This window comes from Rhinopithecus bieti, unplaced genomic scaffold, assembly GCF_001698545.2.
Source record: "Rhinopithecus bieti isolate Rb0 unplaced genomic scaffold, ASM169854v2 scaffold_7438, whole genome shotgun sequence".
In the NCBI taxonomy this organism is placed as follows: domain Eukaryota; kingdom Metazoa; phylum Chordata; class Mammalia; order Primates; family Cercopithecidae; genus Rhinopithecus; species Rhinopithecus bieti.
The window spans coordinates 480,116-499,097 of NW_016805589.1; the positions used below are offsets into that span (position 1 = coordinate 480,116).

At 44.3% G+C, this 18,982-nt stretch overlaps 3 protein-coding genes across 4 annotated transcripts in view; all 3 read left to right on the top strand.

The window, feature by feature from the left end:
• Positions 1-18,982, top strand: part of LOC108530186 (protocadherin beta-15) — a 172,872-nt gene that overhangs the window by 83,291 nt on the left and 70,599 nt on the right. The gene's annotated exons all lie outside the window — the stretch shown is intronic.
• Positions 185-9,339, top strand: LOC108530179 (protocadherin beta-8). Of its 2 annotated transcripts, XM_017872875.1 has the most exons (2): positions 185-1,213; positions 5,825-9,339. In XM_017872875.1, the coding sequence occupies exons 1-2, from the start codon at positions 431-433 to the stop codon at positions 7,466-7,468; spliced, it is 2,427 nt and encodes an 808-aa protein (XP_017728364.1). In that variant the 5' UTR covers positions 185-430; the 3' UTR covers positions 7,469-9,339. The 2 variants fall into 2 exon arrangements, with proteins under 2 accessions (XP_017728364.1, XP_017728363.1); XM_017872874.1 differs by lacking the exon at positions 5,825-9,339 and having other exon boundaries at positions 185-3,248.
• On the top strand, positions 13,009-16,129 carry LOC108530189 (protocadherin beta-16). Its single transcript, XM_017872890.1, has one exon. The coding sequence runs from the start codon at positions 13,264-13,266 to the stop codon at positions 15,592-15,594; it is 2,331 nt and encodes a 776-aa protein (XP_017728379.1). The 5' UTR covers positions 13,009-13,263; the 3' UTR covers positions 15,595-16,129.

Below are 18,982 nucleotides of genomic sequence, written 5' to 3' on the forward strand. Positions count from 1 at the left end.
ACTCAGTTAGCATTGTTGAAAGACTAATGTAATTTCTCCTTCGGACAGTTGTCTGCTCAGTAACGTCCGGCGATATTAAAGGTGGTGTTGTACCTTACATAGTCCTAGGGTACATACAGGCAAAGTTGGGAATATTACATCTATTATCATCCCACAAAATGTAAGATTCTGTGAGGACGCGTGGTGGCGCTGCAGGATAAGAAGGTATAAACCAGAACCGCAGCTGCAACTCCATTAACCGGCAAAAAGCAGCAGAACCTGGAAGCCCATGGGAAGCTTGGATGCCAAAGAGAAGACGGCAGGGTCCTCTGGAGAGGACTATTCTCTGCAATATTTCTGAGGTATCTGTGGAATAACTACAGCCTCAGATACTGGGGACTTTACAGTCCCACAGAACCGTCCTCCCAGGAAGCTGAACCCACCAAGAACAATGGAGGCCAGCGGGAAGCTCATTTGCAGACAAAGGCAAGTCCTTTTTTGCTTTCTCCTTTTGGGCTTATCTCTGGCGGGCGCGGCGGAACCTAGACGCTATTCTGTGGTGGAGGAAACTGAGGGCAGCTCCTTTGTCACCAGTTTAGCAAAGGACTTGGCTCTGGAGCAGAGGGAATTCTCCAGGTGGGGGATTAGGGTTGTTTCCAGAGGGAACAAACTGCATTTGCAGCTCAATCAGGAGACCGGCGATATGTTGCTCAATGAGAAATTGGACCGTGAGGATCTGTGCGGTCACACAGAGCCCTGTGTGCTACATTTCCAAGTGTTGCTAGAGAGTCCCTTCGAGTTTTTTCAAGCTGAGCTACAGGTAATAGACATAAACGACCACTCTCCAGTATTTCTGGACAAAGAAATGTTGGTGAAAGTGTCAGAGAGCAGTCCTCCTGGGACTACGTTTCCTCTGAAGAATGCTGAAGACTTAGATGTAGGCCAAAACAATATTGAGAACTATGTAATCAGCCCCAATTCCTATTTTCGGGTCCTCACCCGCAAACGCAGTGATGGCAGGAAATATCCAGAGCTGGTGCTGGACAAAGCGCTGGACCGAGAGGCAGAAGCTGAACTCAGGTTAACACTCACAGCACTGGATGGTGGCTCTCCGCCCAGATCTGGCACTGCTCAGGTCTACATTGAAGTCGTGGACGTTAACGATAATGCCCCTGAATTTGAGCAGCCTTTCTATAGGGTGCAGATCTCTGAGGACAGTCCAATAGGCTTCCTGGTTGTCAAGGTCTCTGCCACGGATATAGACACAGGAGTCAACGGAGAGATTTTCTATTCACTTTTCCAAGCTTCAGATGAGATAAGCAAAACTTTTAAGGTCAATTCCTTGACAGGAGAAATTGAACTAAAAAAACAACTCGATTTCGAAAAACTGCAGTCCTATGAAGTCAATATTGAGGCGAGAGATGCTGGAGGCTTCTCTGGAAAATGCACCATTCTGATTCAAGTGATGGATGTGAATGACCATGCCCCAGAAGTTACCATGTCCGCATTTATCAGCCCAATACCTGAGAACGCGCCTGAAACTGTGGTTGCACTTTTCAGTGTTTCAGATCTTGATTCAGGAGAAAATGGGGAAATAAATTGCTCCATTCAGGAGGATCTACCCTTCCTCCTGAAATCTTCTGTGGGGAACTTTTGTACTCTACTAACAGAGAAACCACTAGACAGAGAAAGCAGAGCTGAGTACAACGTCACTATCACAGTCACTGACTTAGGGACACCCAGGCTGACAACACACCTCAATATGACCGTGCTGGTCTCAGACCTCAATGACAACGCCCCCGCCTTCACCCAAACCTCCTACACCATGTTCGTCCGCGAAAACAACAGCCCCGCCCTGCACATCGGCAGCGTCAGCGCCACAGACAGAGACTCAGGCACCAATGCCCAGGTCACCTACTCGCTGCTGCCGCCCCAGGACCCGCACCTGCCCCTCGCCTCCCTAGTCTCCATCAAGGCGGACAACGGCCACCTGTTTGCCCTCATCTCACTGGACTATGAGACCCTGCAGGAGTTCGAGTTCCGCGTGGGCGCCGCGGACCTCGGCTTCCCGGCGCTGAGCAGCGAGGCGCTGGTGCGCTTGCTGGTGCTGGACGCCAACGACAACTCGCCCTTCGTGCTGTACCCACTGCAGAACGGCTCCGCGCCCTGCACCGAGCTGGTGCCCCGGGCGGCCGAGCCGGGCTATCTGGTGACCAAGGTGGTGGCGGTGGACGGCGACTCGGGCCAGAACGCCTGGCTGTCGTACCAGCTGCTCAAGGCCACGGAGCCCGGGCTGTTCGGTGTGTGGGCGCACAATGGCGAGGTGCGCACCGTCAGGCTGCTGAGAGAGCGCGACGCGGCCAAGCACAGGCTGATGGTGCTGGTCAAGGACAATGGCGAGCCTCCGCGCTCGGCCACCGCCACGCTGCACGTGCTCCTGGTGGACGGCTTATCCCACCCCTACCTGCGGCTCCCGGAGGTGGCCCCGGCCCAGGCCCAGGCCGACTCGCTCACCGTCTACCTGGTGGTGGCGCTGGCCTCATTGTCGTCGCTCTTTCTCTTGTCGGCTCTCCTGTTCGTGGCGGTGCAGCTGTGTAGAAGGAGAAGGGCGGCCTCAATGGGTCGCTGCTCGGTGCCCGAGGGTCCCTTTCCAGGACATCTGGTGGACGTGAGCGGCACCGGGAACCTGTCTCAGAACTATCAGTACGAAGTGTGCCTGGCAGGAGGCTCAGGGACAAATGAGTTCCAGTTCCTGAAACCAGTATTACCTAATACTCAGGGCCATTCTTTTGGTCCAGAAATGGAAGACAACTCTAACTTTAGGAATGACTTTGGTTTCAGCCTTCAGTTAAAATAATTGTTTTCGTATTACATATTTTAATTTTTATGATCAATTCAAAGTAACGGTTTTCTGTGAACATAGTATAAATTTTAAATTACACTAAATTTACCCATAGTATTTCTCTTGTTTTCACTGTTTTTAAAAATGATACTCATCTTCTCTTCATTAGTATATCCAGTGGACTCTAATCATAATTCTTTAACAGTGCAATTTTAATTTAAATGTTTATAGGAAAATGCACAGATCTGAAGTGAAGAAATTAATGTAACTGATCTTTTTAAGCCTTTTTTATTTCTAATCTAGCTAAAAGTTAGTTAAAAGTGGTATAGAGAATGTTTTACATTTATCGCCTTTTAAATGTTTCCCCATATCCAAAGGGAGTTGACATATTATTCCCTTTTATAAATATGAGAAAACTGAGGCTGAGAAAGCTAACTTGGCTGTGAGCAGTGGCTCACACCTGTAATCACTTTGGGAGGCTGAGGCAAGCTGAACCCTTTGAGCTCAGGAGTTCGAGACCAGCCTGGGCAATGGGGCAAAACACTGACTCTAACAAACATACAAAAATTACCAGGTGTGTTTGTGAACCTGTAGCCCCAGCTACTCAGGAGGCTGAGGTGAGAGGATCCCCTGAGCCCAGGAGACAGAGGCTGTAGTGAGCCAAGATCGTGCCATTGCACTCCAGGCTGAATGACAGAGTGAGACCTCATCCCCCTGCAAAAAACGGTTAATTTCTTATAATTCTGAAGTAATAAAAGTAAAAATTTGAAATGTAATCTAAGTCTAACCAAATGCTATATGGTCAGACATTAACTGATAGCATTGTTTTTCTAACTAAGGAAGTGAAATTTCTTACTCCTACTCCTAATCCATGAACTAAACTCTCATGTGAAAATATAAGTTTTAGTTTATAGTTCGTTTATACTACTCTGCACAAATAAATCCATGTTCTTATAGAAACTCTAAGTATGCTGGGACAGATACTACAAATGAACTTTGTGATAAGCTAAATAACCTGATTTATATTCCTGTACCTTCTCTACATGCCATATCCATTATTAAAGATATGAGTCTAAGTAGGAAGTAGAGTTAACCTATAGTTGCATTTCTTGAATTTCTTATTCTTTTTCTTCAATCTTTTTCAGTTAACCTATACACACACACACATACGCACGCGCTCACACACGCACACACACACATATATGATTCTAAGTTGGGTAGGAGAAGGGGTACGGTGATAATTAAAAGATGTAAGGTTTCTCTTGAGATGAAAATGTTCTAAAATTGTGATGGCGGATGCACACCTCTGAATATATTAAAAACCATTGAAATGATAAAAGGGTGGGGGGAATCCAAAAGTGTAGCAGACCGAACCTTGAGATTTGCCTGTTCGGGAATGAATTTGCCAATAACTTGAAAGTTGCAAAAACTCACAGTTCTCAGGGTTAGGTGTCAGAAAGAAAAGGAAGTAATTTATTATTTAATAAAACAATTGTTAAATACTCTTTAGAACTACCACTGATTGCAATTTTGCAGTGGCTACTCACAGTGTCTATATAGGTACCACGAAAAAGATGTACTTGTGAAACTGTTCCCACGTTACTTCAGAAATATTTTGATCCTAAGTGTATATTCTATGTCTGGTTAAATGTTCATTGAATTTTATTTAATCATTAATCTCAACAGCATTAAATAGTCAATAACATAAATGACAGTCTCCTCTTTGTACTCCTCCCTGTGCAGCATCACAGAGCTCCATCTGTATACACGAAAACCACATGAAAATAGAACTCAGTGTTTTATATTACATAGTCTATTCAGCATATTTAAAATTATTTTGCCGCTAATTTCAAACCAGAAAATAAAAAACTCAGTGAGAACGCGTGGTGGCGCTGCAGGTTAAGATGATGGAAAATAGACTTGCCCATGCCGCTCCATGATCCAGCAAACGGTTTCCCAAAGCCTGGAAACAAAAGAATAGCGGAGCCAGAACAAACCAGAATGTGAAACCTCTTTAAGACCCCACTGGGCTGCTTGGTTCTGACATTCTGGACTGCAAAACCATGCTACTAGGATCCTGGCGATACGTGAAGCTTCTGTGAACCAACTTTTCAAGAAAAAGCAATGGAGATTGGATGGATGCACAGTCGGAGACAAAGGCAAGTCCTTGTTTTCTTTGTTTTGCTGAGCTTGTCTGGGGCTGGCGCCGAGTTGGGATCCTATTCCGTAGTGGAAGAAACGGAGAGAGGCTCTTTTGTGGCAAATCTAGGAAAAGACCTGGGGTTGGGGTTGACAGAGATGTCCACCCGCAGGGCCAGGATCATTTCCCAGGGGAAAAAACAGCATTTGCAGCTCAAGGTTCAAACTGGGGATTTGCTCATAAATGAGAAGCTAGATCGAGAGGAGCTATGTGGTCCCACTGAGCCTTGCATACTACATTTCCAAGTGTTAATGGAAAACCTTTAGAAATATTTCAGGCTGAACTGAGGGTGATAGATATAAATGACCATTCTCCCATATTCACTGAAAAGGAAATGATTCTAAAATACCGGAAAACAGTCCTCTAGGAACTGAGTTCCCTCTGTATCATGCTTTGGACTTGGACGTAGGAAGCAATAATGTTCAAAACTATAAAATCAGCCCAAATTCCCATTTTGGGGTTCTAACCAAAGAACGCAATGATGGCAGGAAATACCCTGAGCTAGTGTTGGATAAAGAGCTGGATCGGGAGGAGGAGCCTCAACTAAGATTAACCCTGACAGCGCTGGATGGCGGCTCTCCACCGCGATCTGGAACTGCTCAGGTCCGCATTGAAGTGGTGGACATCAATGATAACGCCCCTGAGTTTGAGCAGCCCATCTACCAAGTGCGGATTCCAGAGAACAGCTCCCTTGGCTCCCTGGTTGCCACTGTCTCCGCCAGGGATTTAGACAGCGGAGCCAATGGAAAATATCATACTNCCCTGAGTTTGAGCAGCCCATCTACCAAGTGCGGATTCCAGAGAACAGCTCCCTTGGCTCCCTGGTTGCCACTGTCTCCGCCAGGGATTTAGACAGCGGAGCCAATGGAAAAATATCTTACACACTCTTTCAGCCTTCAGAGGATATTAGTAAAACGTTGGAGGTAAATGCTATGACAGGGGAAATTCGACTGAGAAAACAAGTAGATTTCGAAGCGGTTAAGTCTTATGAAGTGCACATCAAAGCCACAGATGGAGGAGGTCTTTCAGGAAAGTGCACCCTTCTCCTGCAGGTGGTGGATGTGAATGACAATCCCCCACAGGTGACCATTTCTGCACTCACCAGCCCCATCCCAGAGAACTCGCCTGAGATTGTAGTTGCTGTTTTCAGCATTTCAGATCCTGACTCCGGAAACAATGGGAAGACGATTTCCTCCATCCAGGAAGACCTTCCCTTTCTTCTAAAACCTTCAGTCAAGAACTTTTACACCTTGGTAACAGACAGAGCACTCGACAGAGAAGCAAGAGTTGAATATAATATTACCCTCACTGTCACAGATATGGGTACTCCAAGGCTGAAAACGGAGCACAACATAACAGTGCAGATATCAGATGTCAATGACAACGCCCCCGCCTTCACCCAAACCTCCTACACCCTCTTTGTCCGCGAAAATAACAGCCCTGCCCTACACATCGGCAGTGTCAGCGCCACAGACAGAGACTCAGGCACCAACGCCCAGGTCACCTACTCCCTGCTGCCACCCCAGGACCCGCACCTGCCCCTCTCCTCCCTGGTCTCCATCAACGCGGACAACGGCCACCTGTTCGCCCTCAGGTCGCTGGACTACGAGGCCCTGCAAGGGTTCGAGTTCCTAGTGGGCGCCGCAGACCGCGGGTCCCCAGCGCTGAGCAGCGAGGCGCTGGTGCGCGTGCTGGTGCTGGACGCCAACGACAACTCGCCCTTCGTGCTGTACCCGCTGCAGAACAGCTCCACGCCCTGCACCGAGCTGGTGCCCCGGGCGGCCGAGCCAGGTTACCTGGTGACCAAGGTGGTGGCGGTGGACGGTGACTCGGGCCAGAACGCCTGGCTGTCGTACCAGCTGCTCAAGGCCACGGAGCCCGGGCTGTTCGGTGTGTGGGCGCACAATGGCGAGGTGCGCACCGCAAGGCTGCTGAGCGAGCGCGACGCGGTCAAGCACAGGTTGGTGGTGCTGGTCAGGGACCATGGTGAGCCTCCGCGCTCGGCCACCGCCACGCTGCACATACTCCTGGTGGACGGCTTCTCCCAGCCCTTCCTGCCGCTCCCAGAGGCGACCCCAGCCCAGGCCCAGACGGAATCGCTCACTGTTTACCTGGTGGTGGCGCTGGCCTCAGTGTCATCGCTCTTCCTCTTGTCCGTGCTCCTGTTCGTGGCGGTGCGGCTGTGCAGGAGGAGCAGGGCTGCCTCTGTGGGTCGCTGCTTGGTGCCTCAGGGCCCCTTTCCTGGATATCTGGTGGATGTGAGCGGCACCGAGACCCCATCCCAGAGCTACCAGTATGAGGTGTGTCTGGCAGGAGATTCCAGGACCAGCGAGTTCAAATTTCTGAAGCCAATATTACCCAATATTCAGGGCCAATGCCCTGAGCCAGAAACGGAAGAGAACTCTAACTTTAGAAATGATTTTGGTTTCAGCATTCAACTAAAATAATCAATTTTCATATTGTATGTTTTAATATTTATGATAAATTTAGAGTATGGTGTTTCTGTTAACCTCCTATAAATTATAAATTATACTAAACTTTCCTGTGGGACTTCCCATGTTGTCGCTGTTTTAAATACGGTATCTCGTCTTTTCTTCATTAGTATACCAATTTGAATAGTTTTTAAGCTTGCCAGTCAAAACACTGATGAGGTCAATAGTTGTACAAATACTAGTTCTGGAATATCTGGAATATCTGAAAATACTAGTTTTGGAATAAAAGGAGTGGGTAAGTGGGAAAAACAATGAGAAATTGCTTCTGCATAGTCAGTTGAAGTTCCCTGTTGATTTGCTTCTTAGTTCTTAATTCATTAGGTGTATACAGAGCAGTAATGCACTAAGATTACAGTGAAGTCTGAGCAGGAAGGAAAGAGAGCTAGTACAGTGAGAATGTCTGGCTCCTGCTTTATTCTGCCTCATAGTACTTATCTTCTTTGATGCTGTTTGATGAACATTTCTCTTAAAAGGTTATGTAATTTTGCTTCCTTTCATTAATATATCGGTATATGTTTTAATATAATTATTTTGAATTGCTTTCCACTTTTGTAGTGTTCAAATAGGAAGAAACCTTCCCCGTATTTACCACGGTAATGAAATTAGTTTTTCCCCTTGGAGAAATATTGACCCTCTATGATGGAATTTGCAGTGGCCTCCCATATCCATTTATCTTTTCCTCTTTAGTAACAGGTCTCAGATTTTGTTTAGGGCATTAATTTGCTTAGTCAAAACAATACATTTTCCCAGCCTTCTTGGTTGGGAAACTGAACGTATGACTGGGTTGTAGTCCCTGAGATGTGTGTACGAGTGTTATACTGACTTCCAAGAAGACTGTTTAAAAGGAGGTGATTCATCTAGGAAGGGGGCCCCCTTTTTCCTTCTCTAAGTGCTCCTTGTTGCCTGGAATCTGTATGTCATGGCTAGTACAACAGCCATGTTGGACCCCAATGATCGAAACATTAAGGATTATGACAGATAGTATAAAATAAACTTAAAAGATACAAGAGTCCCTGGTGACCATGGAGTCGTCGTGTAATCTCTGCATTACCTACTTCTGAACTTTGTTTTTTTACTTAGGAACTGTAATTTTTACTTAAAATATTATACATACAGTAAAATGCACAGAACTTAAACACAGTTTAACCTGATTTTTTAAGCTTTTACTTGTTGATTTCTAATTTAGTTAAAGTTTAGTTTAAAGTGGTATACAGGGTGTCTTACATTTGTTATCTTTTAAAGTTTCTCCCAAACCATTATAGGATTGGTATATTATCTCCTTTTTTACGTATGAAAACACTGAGGCTTAGAAAGGTAAGTAACTTGCTCATAATTCTCAAGCAACATAAGGAAAAATATTAAATACAATCTAAGTCTACCTAAATCTAATGCCCCAGTTTTTAACCAATATATTATATTGGCATTAACTGGTAGCATTGTTTTTCTAAGAAAGTGAAATGTATCTATTATTTCTACTTCTATTACATGACCTAAACTCCCATGTAAAAAATGTAACTTTTAGTTTATAGTTTGTATTTGTCTCTACACCGATGTCCACACTGATGTGGACCACTAAACCCAAAGCCCTTATAGAAGCACTGACCTAAATAAGTTGGATCAGACAGACATCATAAGTGATATTCATTTTGAGTGAATCAGTCTGATTATATTCCCATACCTTGTCATCTTGTCAATATGTCACATTCATTGCTGCAGAAATTAGTTTGAATAGTCTGAAAGCCTGAATAGGAAATAGAGTTACTCTATGTTTGCATTGAACTTATTGTGCTCTTTCTTCATTCTTTTTCTGCTAACCCAAATATTTATTTGTAATATACATAATGTATATTATATATGTATAAACACGTGTTTCTTTTGAAACATTTAAAAGTAGTTGTTATTTTAGTTTTAATTATAAATAAAATAACTAATTTCTGAAAAATATAGGCAATGTTGTGAAGGAATTCCTATCACTTCATAACTAAGAGATTTGGGGAATTTCAGATAAAAGAAATCTGAGGGACTCCAGTTGTTTGCTGTATAACTAACCTTATGGCTTTGACAACTCTTCCTAAAAATTACGCTGCAAATATATGTGTATGGGTCATAAATGACTTTATTCTGAAAAAAAGACTCATTATAGCTGAATCAGACTTTCTCCAGCATTGCTGTGATAATGCTATTCTTACAGAAATTATAAATTTTTGTTGACTCAGCTGCTGGGTGCATGAGAATCCATACTTATGTTATGTATTCATTTCCTCTTACTGCTGTAAAAAATTGCCACAAACTTTATTGCTTAAAACAATAAAAATGTATTGGCTTACAATTCTGTAAATCAGAAGTCTAATATGGGTTTTATTAAGCTAAAATCAAGGCATCAGCAGGGGTGCATTCCATTCCTGTGACTCTAGGGGAGAATGCATTTCTTTGTCTTCTCTCTTCTAGACACTGCCCACATTACTTGGCTCATGGCCCCCTTTGTCAATAATCAAAGCCAACAATATTGCATCTTCTCTGACCATTCGTCAATAGTCATAATTCCCTCTGACCAAAGCCGGGAAGTGTTCTGTCACATTCAGATAATACAGGACAACCTCCCCTTCGAAAATTTCTTTTTTCTTCTTGTTTTAGAGATGGGATCTCACTCTGTCACCCAGGCTGGGGTGCAGTGGTTCAATCACAGCTCACTGCAGCCTCAACATGTTAATCATATCTGCAAAGTATCTTTTGCCACGTAAGGTAACCTATTTGCAGATTTGGGAAATTAGGTGATAGACATCTTTGGTTGGCCATTATACTGTCTACTACCACACATTGGCTGTTTGGCCACAGCACCACCTGTGGCCAAAGGCACATAAAGGTCTTCATACCAGCAATTTGGGCTTTATTGATTAGATGATTTAACCCAAGGCAAGGAAATTAACAAAATTCCAAAAGTTATTAACAAAAAACATTAAATTGAGAAAGATATCGTGAATCTTTACTGCAATTTAAATTATGAAAACAGAAAACCCAAACAAAAGAATCCAAATCTAATAAGGGACTTTTATCTAGAATATATAAAGAACTCTTGCAATTAAATTATAAAAAGACAAATAACCCAATTAAAATGGGCTAAAATCTAACTAGAAATTTCTTCAAGATAGATATACAAGTGGCCAATAGACACATGAAAAGGTACTCAACATCATTAGTCATATGGGAAAGACAAATCAAATGTACAAGATACCACTTCTCACCCACTAAAACGACTATAATCAAAAGTCAGATAACAAGTATTGGGAGAAAGAAAAATCAAAATCCTAATACACTGCGGGTGGGAATATAAGATGGTGTAGCCACTTCATAAAACAGTTTTGGCAGTTCCTCGAATAAACATAGGATTATCACATGACCCAGAAATTCCACTCTTAAGAAATGAAAACTGGCCGGGTGCGGTGGCTCAAGCCTGTAATCCCAGCACTTTGGGAGGCCGAGACGGGCGGATCATGAGGTCAGGAGATCGAGACCATCCTGGCTAACACGGTGAAACCCCGTCTCTACTAAAAAATACAAAAAGCTAGCCGGGCGAGGTGGTGAGCGTCTGTAGTCCCAGCTACTCTGGAGGCTGATGCAGGAGAATGGTGTAAACCCGGGAGGTGGAGCTTGCAGTGAGCTGAGATCCGGCCACTGCACTCCAGCCCGGGCGACAGAAATGAAAACTAGGCTGGGTGCGGTGGCTCATGCCTGTAATCCCAGCACTTTGGGAGGCTGAGGCATGCAGATCACCTGAGGTCAGGAGTGTGAGACCAGCCTGGCCAACATGGTGAAAACCCGTCTCTACTAAAAATACAAAAATATTAGCTACTAGGATCCTGGGGATACAAGAAGTCAGGCACCTGTAATCCCAGCTACTTGGGAGGCTGAGGCACAAGAATCGCTTGAACCTGAGAGGCAGAGGGTGCAGTGAACTGAGATCATGCCACTGCACTGCAGCCTGGGTGACAGAGCTAGACTCCATCTCAAAAAAAGAAAAAAAAAAAAAAGAAAACATCACCCACATAGACATTTATACGTGAATGTCCATAGCAGCATTATTCATAATAACCAAAAAGGTGAAAACAACCCAAATGTCTATGAGCAGATGAACTGATAATCAAAATGTCATATTCTACACAATGGAGTATTATTTGGCCAAAAATAGAAATTAAATATTGATAAATGCTACAACGTGGATGAACCTCGAAAGCATTATGCTAAGAGAAAGAAGCCAGTCAAAAAAGTCCAAATGTTATATTATTCCATAATATGAAGATCCAGAATAGGAAACTCCATGGAGACAAATAATAGATTGATGGTTTCTCAAGGCTGGGCACAGGAGGGATAAGGGAATTGCTGGGGGGTAAGGAGTAATAGTTAAAGGATACAGAGCTATTCTGAGGTGATTAAAATGTTCTAAATTGTGATGATGGATGCACAACTCTGAATATATCATAAGCCATGAATCATATATTTTATTGATTGATTTATTTTTGAGACAGAGTCTCGCTTTGTCACCTAGGCAGGAGTGCGTTGGTGTGATATCGGCTCACTGCAACCTCCACCTCCTGGATTCTCCTGCCTCAGCCTCCCAAGATAATTTTTGTATTTTTAGTAGAGATGGGGCTTCACTATGTAGGCCAGGCTGGCCTCAAACTCCTGACTTCGTGATCTGCCTGCCTCAGGCTCCCAAAGCGCTGGGATTACAGATATAAGACATTGCACCTGTCCTGAATCATATATTTCAAATGGGTAGATTGTATTTTTTAAAATTTTCGTGGGTACTTAGTAGGTGCATATATTTAAGGGTGGATTGTATTATATGTATTTAATTATATCTCAGTATATCTGATTTTTAAGTAGAATAAAAGAGAAATTATTCTTGTCATGATAAAAACAATTCAAAATTGTGGCAGGCCCAACCTTGACATCTGCTTATTTGGGAAGTCATTTTCCAATAATTTGAAAGTTGTAAAAAACTCACAGTTCTCAGACCTAGGTGACAAAGAGGAATTAAATTACTCTCTAATAAAGCATAGGTTAACTATCCTCTTTAGAACTACTACTGATTGCAATGTTGCAGTTTCTATGTATAGTGCCTGTAATATGTAGAATGACAAATATGTGGTTGTGAAATTGTTCCCATGTCACTTCAGAAACATTTTGCTTATGATATTTTGGGCTGGATGATTCAAAAGGAGAGAAACATTATGCTCCTAAGTGTGTATTTCTTCTCAACTTAAATGTTAATTTCAATTTAAACATTTTATTTAATCATTAACAACCCAACAGCATTAAACAGTCAATAACATGTGACTGTTTGCTCCTTGTACTCCTCCCTGTACAACAACATCACAGCGCTCCATCTGTACACACAAAAGACACATGAAAATAGGACTCAGGGTTTCGTATTGCATAGCTTCTTCAGTACGTTTAAAATAATTTTGCCGCCAATTTCAAACTAGAAAATATGACTCAGTGAGAACGCGTGGTGGCGCTGCAGGTTAAGATGATGGAAAATAGACTTGCCCACTCAGCTCTAGGATCCAGCAAACCGTTTCCCAAAGCCTGGTAGCAAAAGAATAGCGGAGCCAGAGCAAACCCGAATGTGAAACCTCTTTAAGACCCCACTGGGCTGCTTGGTTCTGACATTCTGGACTGCAAAACCGTGCTACTAGGATCCTGGGGATACAAGAAGGCTCTGTGAACCAACTTTTCAAGAAAAAGCAATGGAGATTGGATGGATGCACAGTCGGAGACAAAGGCAAGTCCTTGTTTTCTTTGTTTTGCTGAGCTTGTCTGGGGCTGGCGCCGAGTTGGGGTCCTATTCCGTAGTGGAAGAAACAGAGAGAGGCTCTTTTGTGGCAAATCTAGAAAAAGACCTGGGGTTGGGGTTGACAGAGATGTCCACCCGCAGGGCCAGGATCATTTCCCAGGGGAAAAAACAGCATTTGCAGCTCAAGGTTCAAACTGGGGATTTGCTCATAAATGAGAAGCTAGATCGAGAGGAGCTATGTGGTCCCACTGAGCCTTGCATACTACATTTCCAAGTGTTAATGGAAAAACCTTTAGAAATATTTCAGGCTGAACTGAGGGTGATAGATATAAATGACCATTCTCCCATATTCACTGAAAAGGAAATGATTCTAAAAATACCGGAAAACAGTCCTCTAGGAACTGAGTTCCCTCTGAATCATGCTTTGGACTTGGACGTAGGAAGCAATAATGTTCAAAACTATAAAATCAGTCCAAGCTCTCATTTCCGGGTTTTAATCCATGAACTCAGAGATGACAGGAAATACCCTGAGCTGGTGTTGGATAAAGAGCTGGATCGGGAGGAGGAGCCTCAACTAAGATTAACCCTGACAGCGCTGGATGGCGGCTCTCCACCGCGATCTGGAACTGCTCAGGTCCGCATTGAAGTGGTGGACATCAATGATAACGCCCCTGAGTTTGAGCAGCCCATCTACCAAGTGCGGATTCCAGAGAACAGCTCCCTTGGCTCCCTGGTTGCCACTGTCTCCGCCAGGGATTTAGACAGCGGAGCCAATGGAAAAATATCATACTCACTCTTTCAGCCTTCAGAGGATATTAGTAAAACGTTGGAGGTAAATGCTATGACAGGGGAAATTCGACTGAGAAAACAAGTAGATTTCGAAGCGGTTAAGTCTTATGAAGTGCACATCAAAGCCACAGATGGAGGAGGTCTTTCAGGAAAGTGCACCCTTCTCCTGCAGGTGGTGGATGTGAATGACAATCCCCCACAGGTGACCATTTCTGCACTCACCAGCCCCATCCCAGAGAACTCGCCTGAGATTGTAGTTGCTGTTTTCAGCGTTTCAGATCCTGACTCCGGAAACAATGGGAAGACGATTTCCTCCATCCAGGAAGACCTTCCCTTTCTTCTAAAACCTTCAGTCAAGAACTTTTACACCTTGGTAACAGACAGAGCACTCGACAGAGAAGCAAGAGTTGAATATAATATTACCCTCACTGTCACAGATATGGGTACTCCAAGGCTGAAAACGGAGCACAACATAACAGTGCAGATATCAGATGTCAATGACAACGCCCCCGCCTTCACCCAAACCTCCTACACCCTCTTTGTCCGCGAAAATAACAGCCCTGCCCTACACATCGGCAGTGTCAGCGCCACAGACAGAGACTCAGGCACCAACGCCCAGGTCACCTACTCCCTGCTGCCACCCCAGGACCCGCACCTGCCCCTCTCCTCCCTGGTCTCCATCAACGCGGACAACGGCCACCTGTTCGCCCTCAGGTCGCTGGACTACGAGGCCCTGCAAGGGTTCGAGTTCCTAGTGGGCGCCGCAGACCGCGGGTCCCCAGCGCTGAGCAGCGAGGCGCTGGTGCGCGTGCTGGTGCTGGACGCCAACGACAACTCGCCCTTCGTGCTGTACCCGCTGCAGAACAGCTCCACGCCCTGCACCGAGCTGGTGCCCCGGGCGGCCGAGCCAGGTTACCTGGTGACCAAGGTGGTGGCGGTGGACGGTGACTCGGGCCAGAACGCCTGGCTGTCGTACCAGCTGCTCAAGGCCACGGAGCCCGGGCTGTTCGGTGTGTGGGCGCACAATGGCGAGGTGCGCACCGCAAGGCTGCTGAGCGAGCGCGACGCGGTCAAGCACAGGTTGGTGGTGCTGGTCAGGGACCATGGTGAGCCTCCGCGCTCGGCCACCGCCACGCTGAACGTACTCCTGGTGGACGGCTTCTCCCAGCCCTACCTGCCGCTACCAGAGGCGGCCCCCGCCCAGGCCCAGGGCGACTGGCTCACCGTCTACCTGGTGGTGGCGTTGGCCTCGGTGTCGTCGCTCTTCCTCTTCTCGGTGCTCCTGTTCGTAGCAGTGAGACTGTGCAGGAGGAGCAGGGCGGCCTCAGTGGGTCGCTGCTCAGTGCCTGAGGGCCCCTTTCCAGGGCATCTGGTGGACGTGAGCGGCACCGGGACCCTATCCCAGAGCTACCAGTACGAAGTGTGTCTGACAGGAGGCTCAGAAGCAAATGAGTTCAAGTTCCTGAATCCGATTATCCCCAACTTCCCTCCTTAGGGCACTGGGAAAGAAATAGATTACTATTCCACCCTTCACAATAGCTTTGGGTTTAATTCTTGATAGGAACCCATTTGATAAATTATTTAACTTCTTATGATTGTCTTGTTGATTAAATTGTTCATGCTCACCACCACCAATAAGGTGTTATTTTTCTCTGATTGTTAGTTCAAATTATATTGTTAATTTCAGTTTCCCTTTTTCTTATATTTACCCCAAAGAGGTGTTGCATATGGAATCCCAATTAACAAAATAGACTTTATCTTCAAAATTGATATAATTTAAAATTTTTCCGTCTTTATATTTTATTTACTTCCTATTCAATTTTGCTCCATTTTTCATGTTAGTTCTCAGTTTCCTAGAACCTCAAGTATTAAAATAACCTGTTGCATGTATTAGGCATATTTCCTATGTTACATTTCTTTTGTCTATTTTCCTTTCAAAATTGGTATTCTTGTTGGGTTCAAGCTAAATTTTCATTATAATACTTTTTAAAGTTCCTTCCTTCCTTCCTTCGTTCCTTCCTTCCTTCGTTCCTTCCTTCCTTCGTTCCTTCCTTCCTTCCTTCCTTCCTNATGCAGATCACCTGAGGTCAGGAGTGTGAGACCAGCCTGGCCAACATGGTGAAAACCCGTCTCTACTAAAATACAAAATATTAGCTACTAGGATCCTGGGGATACAAGAAGTCAGGCACCTGTAATCCCAGCTACTTGGGAGGCTGAGGCACAAGAATCGCTTGAACCTGAGAGGCAGAGGGTGCAGTGAACTGAGATCATGCCACTGCACTGCAGCCTGGGTGACAGAGCTAGACTCCATCTCAAAAAAAGAAAAAAAAAAAAAGAAAACATCACCCACATAGACATTTATACGTGAATGTCCATAGCAGCATTATTCATAATAACCAAAAGGTGAAAACAACCCAAATGTCTATGAGCAGATGAACTGATAATCAAAATGTCATATTCTACACAATGGAGTATTATTTGGCCAAAATAGAAATTAAATATTGATAAATGCTACAACGTGGATGAACCTCGAAAGCATTATGCTAAGAGAAAGAAGCCAGTCAAAAAAGTCCAAATGTTATATTATTCCATAATATGAAGATCCAGAATAGGAAACTCCATGGAGACAAATAATAGATTGATGGTTTCTCAAGGCTGGGCACAGGAGGGATAAGGGAATTGCTGGGGGGTAAGGAGTAATAGTTAAAGGATACAGAGCTATTCTGAGGTGATTAAAATGTTCTAAATTGTGATGATGGATGCACAACTCTGAATATATCATAAGCCATGAATCATATATTTTATTGATTGATTTATTTTGAGACAGAGTCTCGCTTTGTCACCTAGGCAGGAGTGCGTTGGTGTGATATCGGCTCACTGCAACCTCCACCTCCTGGATTCTCCTGCCTCAGCCTCCCAAGATAATTTTGTATTTTAGTAGAGATGGGGCTTCACTATGTAGGCCAGGCTGGCCTCAAACTCCTGACTTCGTGATCTGCCTGCCTCAGGCTCCCAAAGCGCTGGGATTACAGATATAAGACATTGCACCTGTCCTGAATCATATATTTCAAATGGGTAGATTGTATTTTTTAAAATTTTCGTGGGTACTTAGTAGGTGCATATATTTAAGGGTGGATTGTATTATATGTATTTAATTATATCTCAGTATATCTGATTTTAAGTAGAATAAAAGAGAAATTATTCTTGTCATGATAAAACAATTCAAAATTGTGGCAGGCCCAACCTTGACATCTGCTTATTTGGGAAGTCATTTTCCAATAATTTGAAAGTTGTAAAAAACTCACAGTTCTCAGACCTAGGTGACAAAGAGGAATTAAATTACTCTCTAATAAAGCATAGGTTAACTATCCTCTTTAGAACTACTACTGATTGCAATGTTGCAGTTTCTATGTATAGTGCCTGTAATATGTAGAATGACAAATATGTGGTTGTGAAATTGTTCCCATGTCACTTCAGAAACATTTTGCTTATGATATTTTGGGCTGGATGATTCAAAAGGAGAGAAACATTATGCTCCTAAGTGTGTATTTCTTCTCAACTTAAATGTTAATTTCAATTTAAACATTTTATTTAATCATTAACAACCCAACAGCATTAAACAGTCAATAACATGTGACTGTTTGCTCCTTGTACTCCTCCCTGTACAACAACATCACAGCGCTCCATCTGTACACACAAAAGACACATGAAAATAGGACTCAGGGTTTCGTATTGCATAGCTTCTTCAGTACGTTTAAAATAATTTTGCCGCCAATTTCAAACTAGAAAATATGACTCAGTGAGAACGCGTGGTGGCGCTGCAGGTTAAGATGATGGAAAATAGACTTGCCCACTCAGCTCTAGGATCCAGCAAACCGTTTCCCAAAGCCTGGTAGCAAAAGAATAGCGGAGCCAGAGCAAACCCGAATGTGAAACCTCTTTAAGACCCCACTGGGCTGCTTGGTTCTGACATTCTGGACTGCAAAACCGTGCTACTAGGATCCTGGGGATACAAGAAGGCTCTGTGAACCAACTTTTCAAGAAAAGCAATGGAGATTGGATGGATGCACAGTCGGAGACAAAGGCAAGTCCTTGTTTTCTTTGTTTTGCTGAGCTTGTCTGGGGCTGGCGCCGAGTTGGGGTCCTATTCCGTAGTGGAAGAAACAGAGAGAGGCTCTTTTGTGGCAAATCTAGAAAAGACCTGGGGTTGGGGTTGACAGAGATGTCCACCCGCAGGGCCAGGATCATTTCCCAGGGGAAAAAACAGCATTTGCAGCTCAAGGTTCAAACTGGGGATTTGCTCATAAATGAGAAGCTAGATCGAGAGGAGCTATGTGGTCCCACTGAGCCTTGCATACTACATTTCCAAGTGTTAATGGAAAACCTTTAGAAATATTTCAGGCTGAACTGAGGGTGATAGATATAAATGACCATTCTCCCATATTCACTGAAAAGGAAATGATTCTAAAATACCGGAAAACAGTCCTCTAGGAACTGAGTTCCCTCTGAATCATGCTTTGGACTTAGACGTAGGAAGCAATAACGTTCAAAACTATAAAATCAGTCCAAGCTCTCATTTCCGGGTTTTAATCCATGAACTCAGAGATGACAGGAAATACCCTGAGCTGGTGTTGGATAAAGAGCTGGATCGGGAGGAGGAGCCTCAACTAAGATTAACCCTGACAGCGCTGGATGGCGGCTCTCCACCGCGATCTGGAACTGCTCAGGTCCGCATTGAAGTGGTGGACATCAATGATAACGCCCCTGAGTTTGAGCAGCCCATCTACCAAGTGCGGATTCCAGAGAACAGCTCCCTTGGCTCCCTGGTTGCCACTGTCTCCGCCAGGGATTTAGACAGCGGAGCCAATGGAAAATATCTTACA

Coding starts and splice junctions, on each gene's coding strand:
- LOC108530189 (XM_017872890.1), top strand. CDS start 13,264: ATGGAGATTGGATGGATGCACAGTCGGAGACAAAGGCAAGTCCTTGTT.
- LOC108530179 (XM_017872875.1), top strand. CDS start 431: ATGGAGGCCAGCGGGAAGCTCATTTGCAGACAAAGGCAAGTCCTTTTT. Junction 1,214..5,824: donor ACAGTCCAATAGGCTTCCTG/GTTGTCAAGGTC, acceptor CGGATTCCAGAG/AACAGCTCCCTTGGCTCCCT.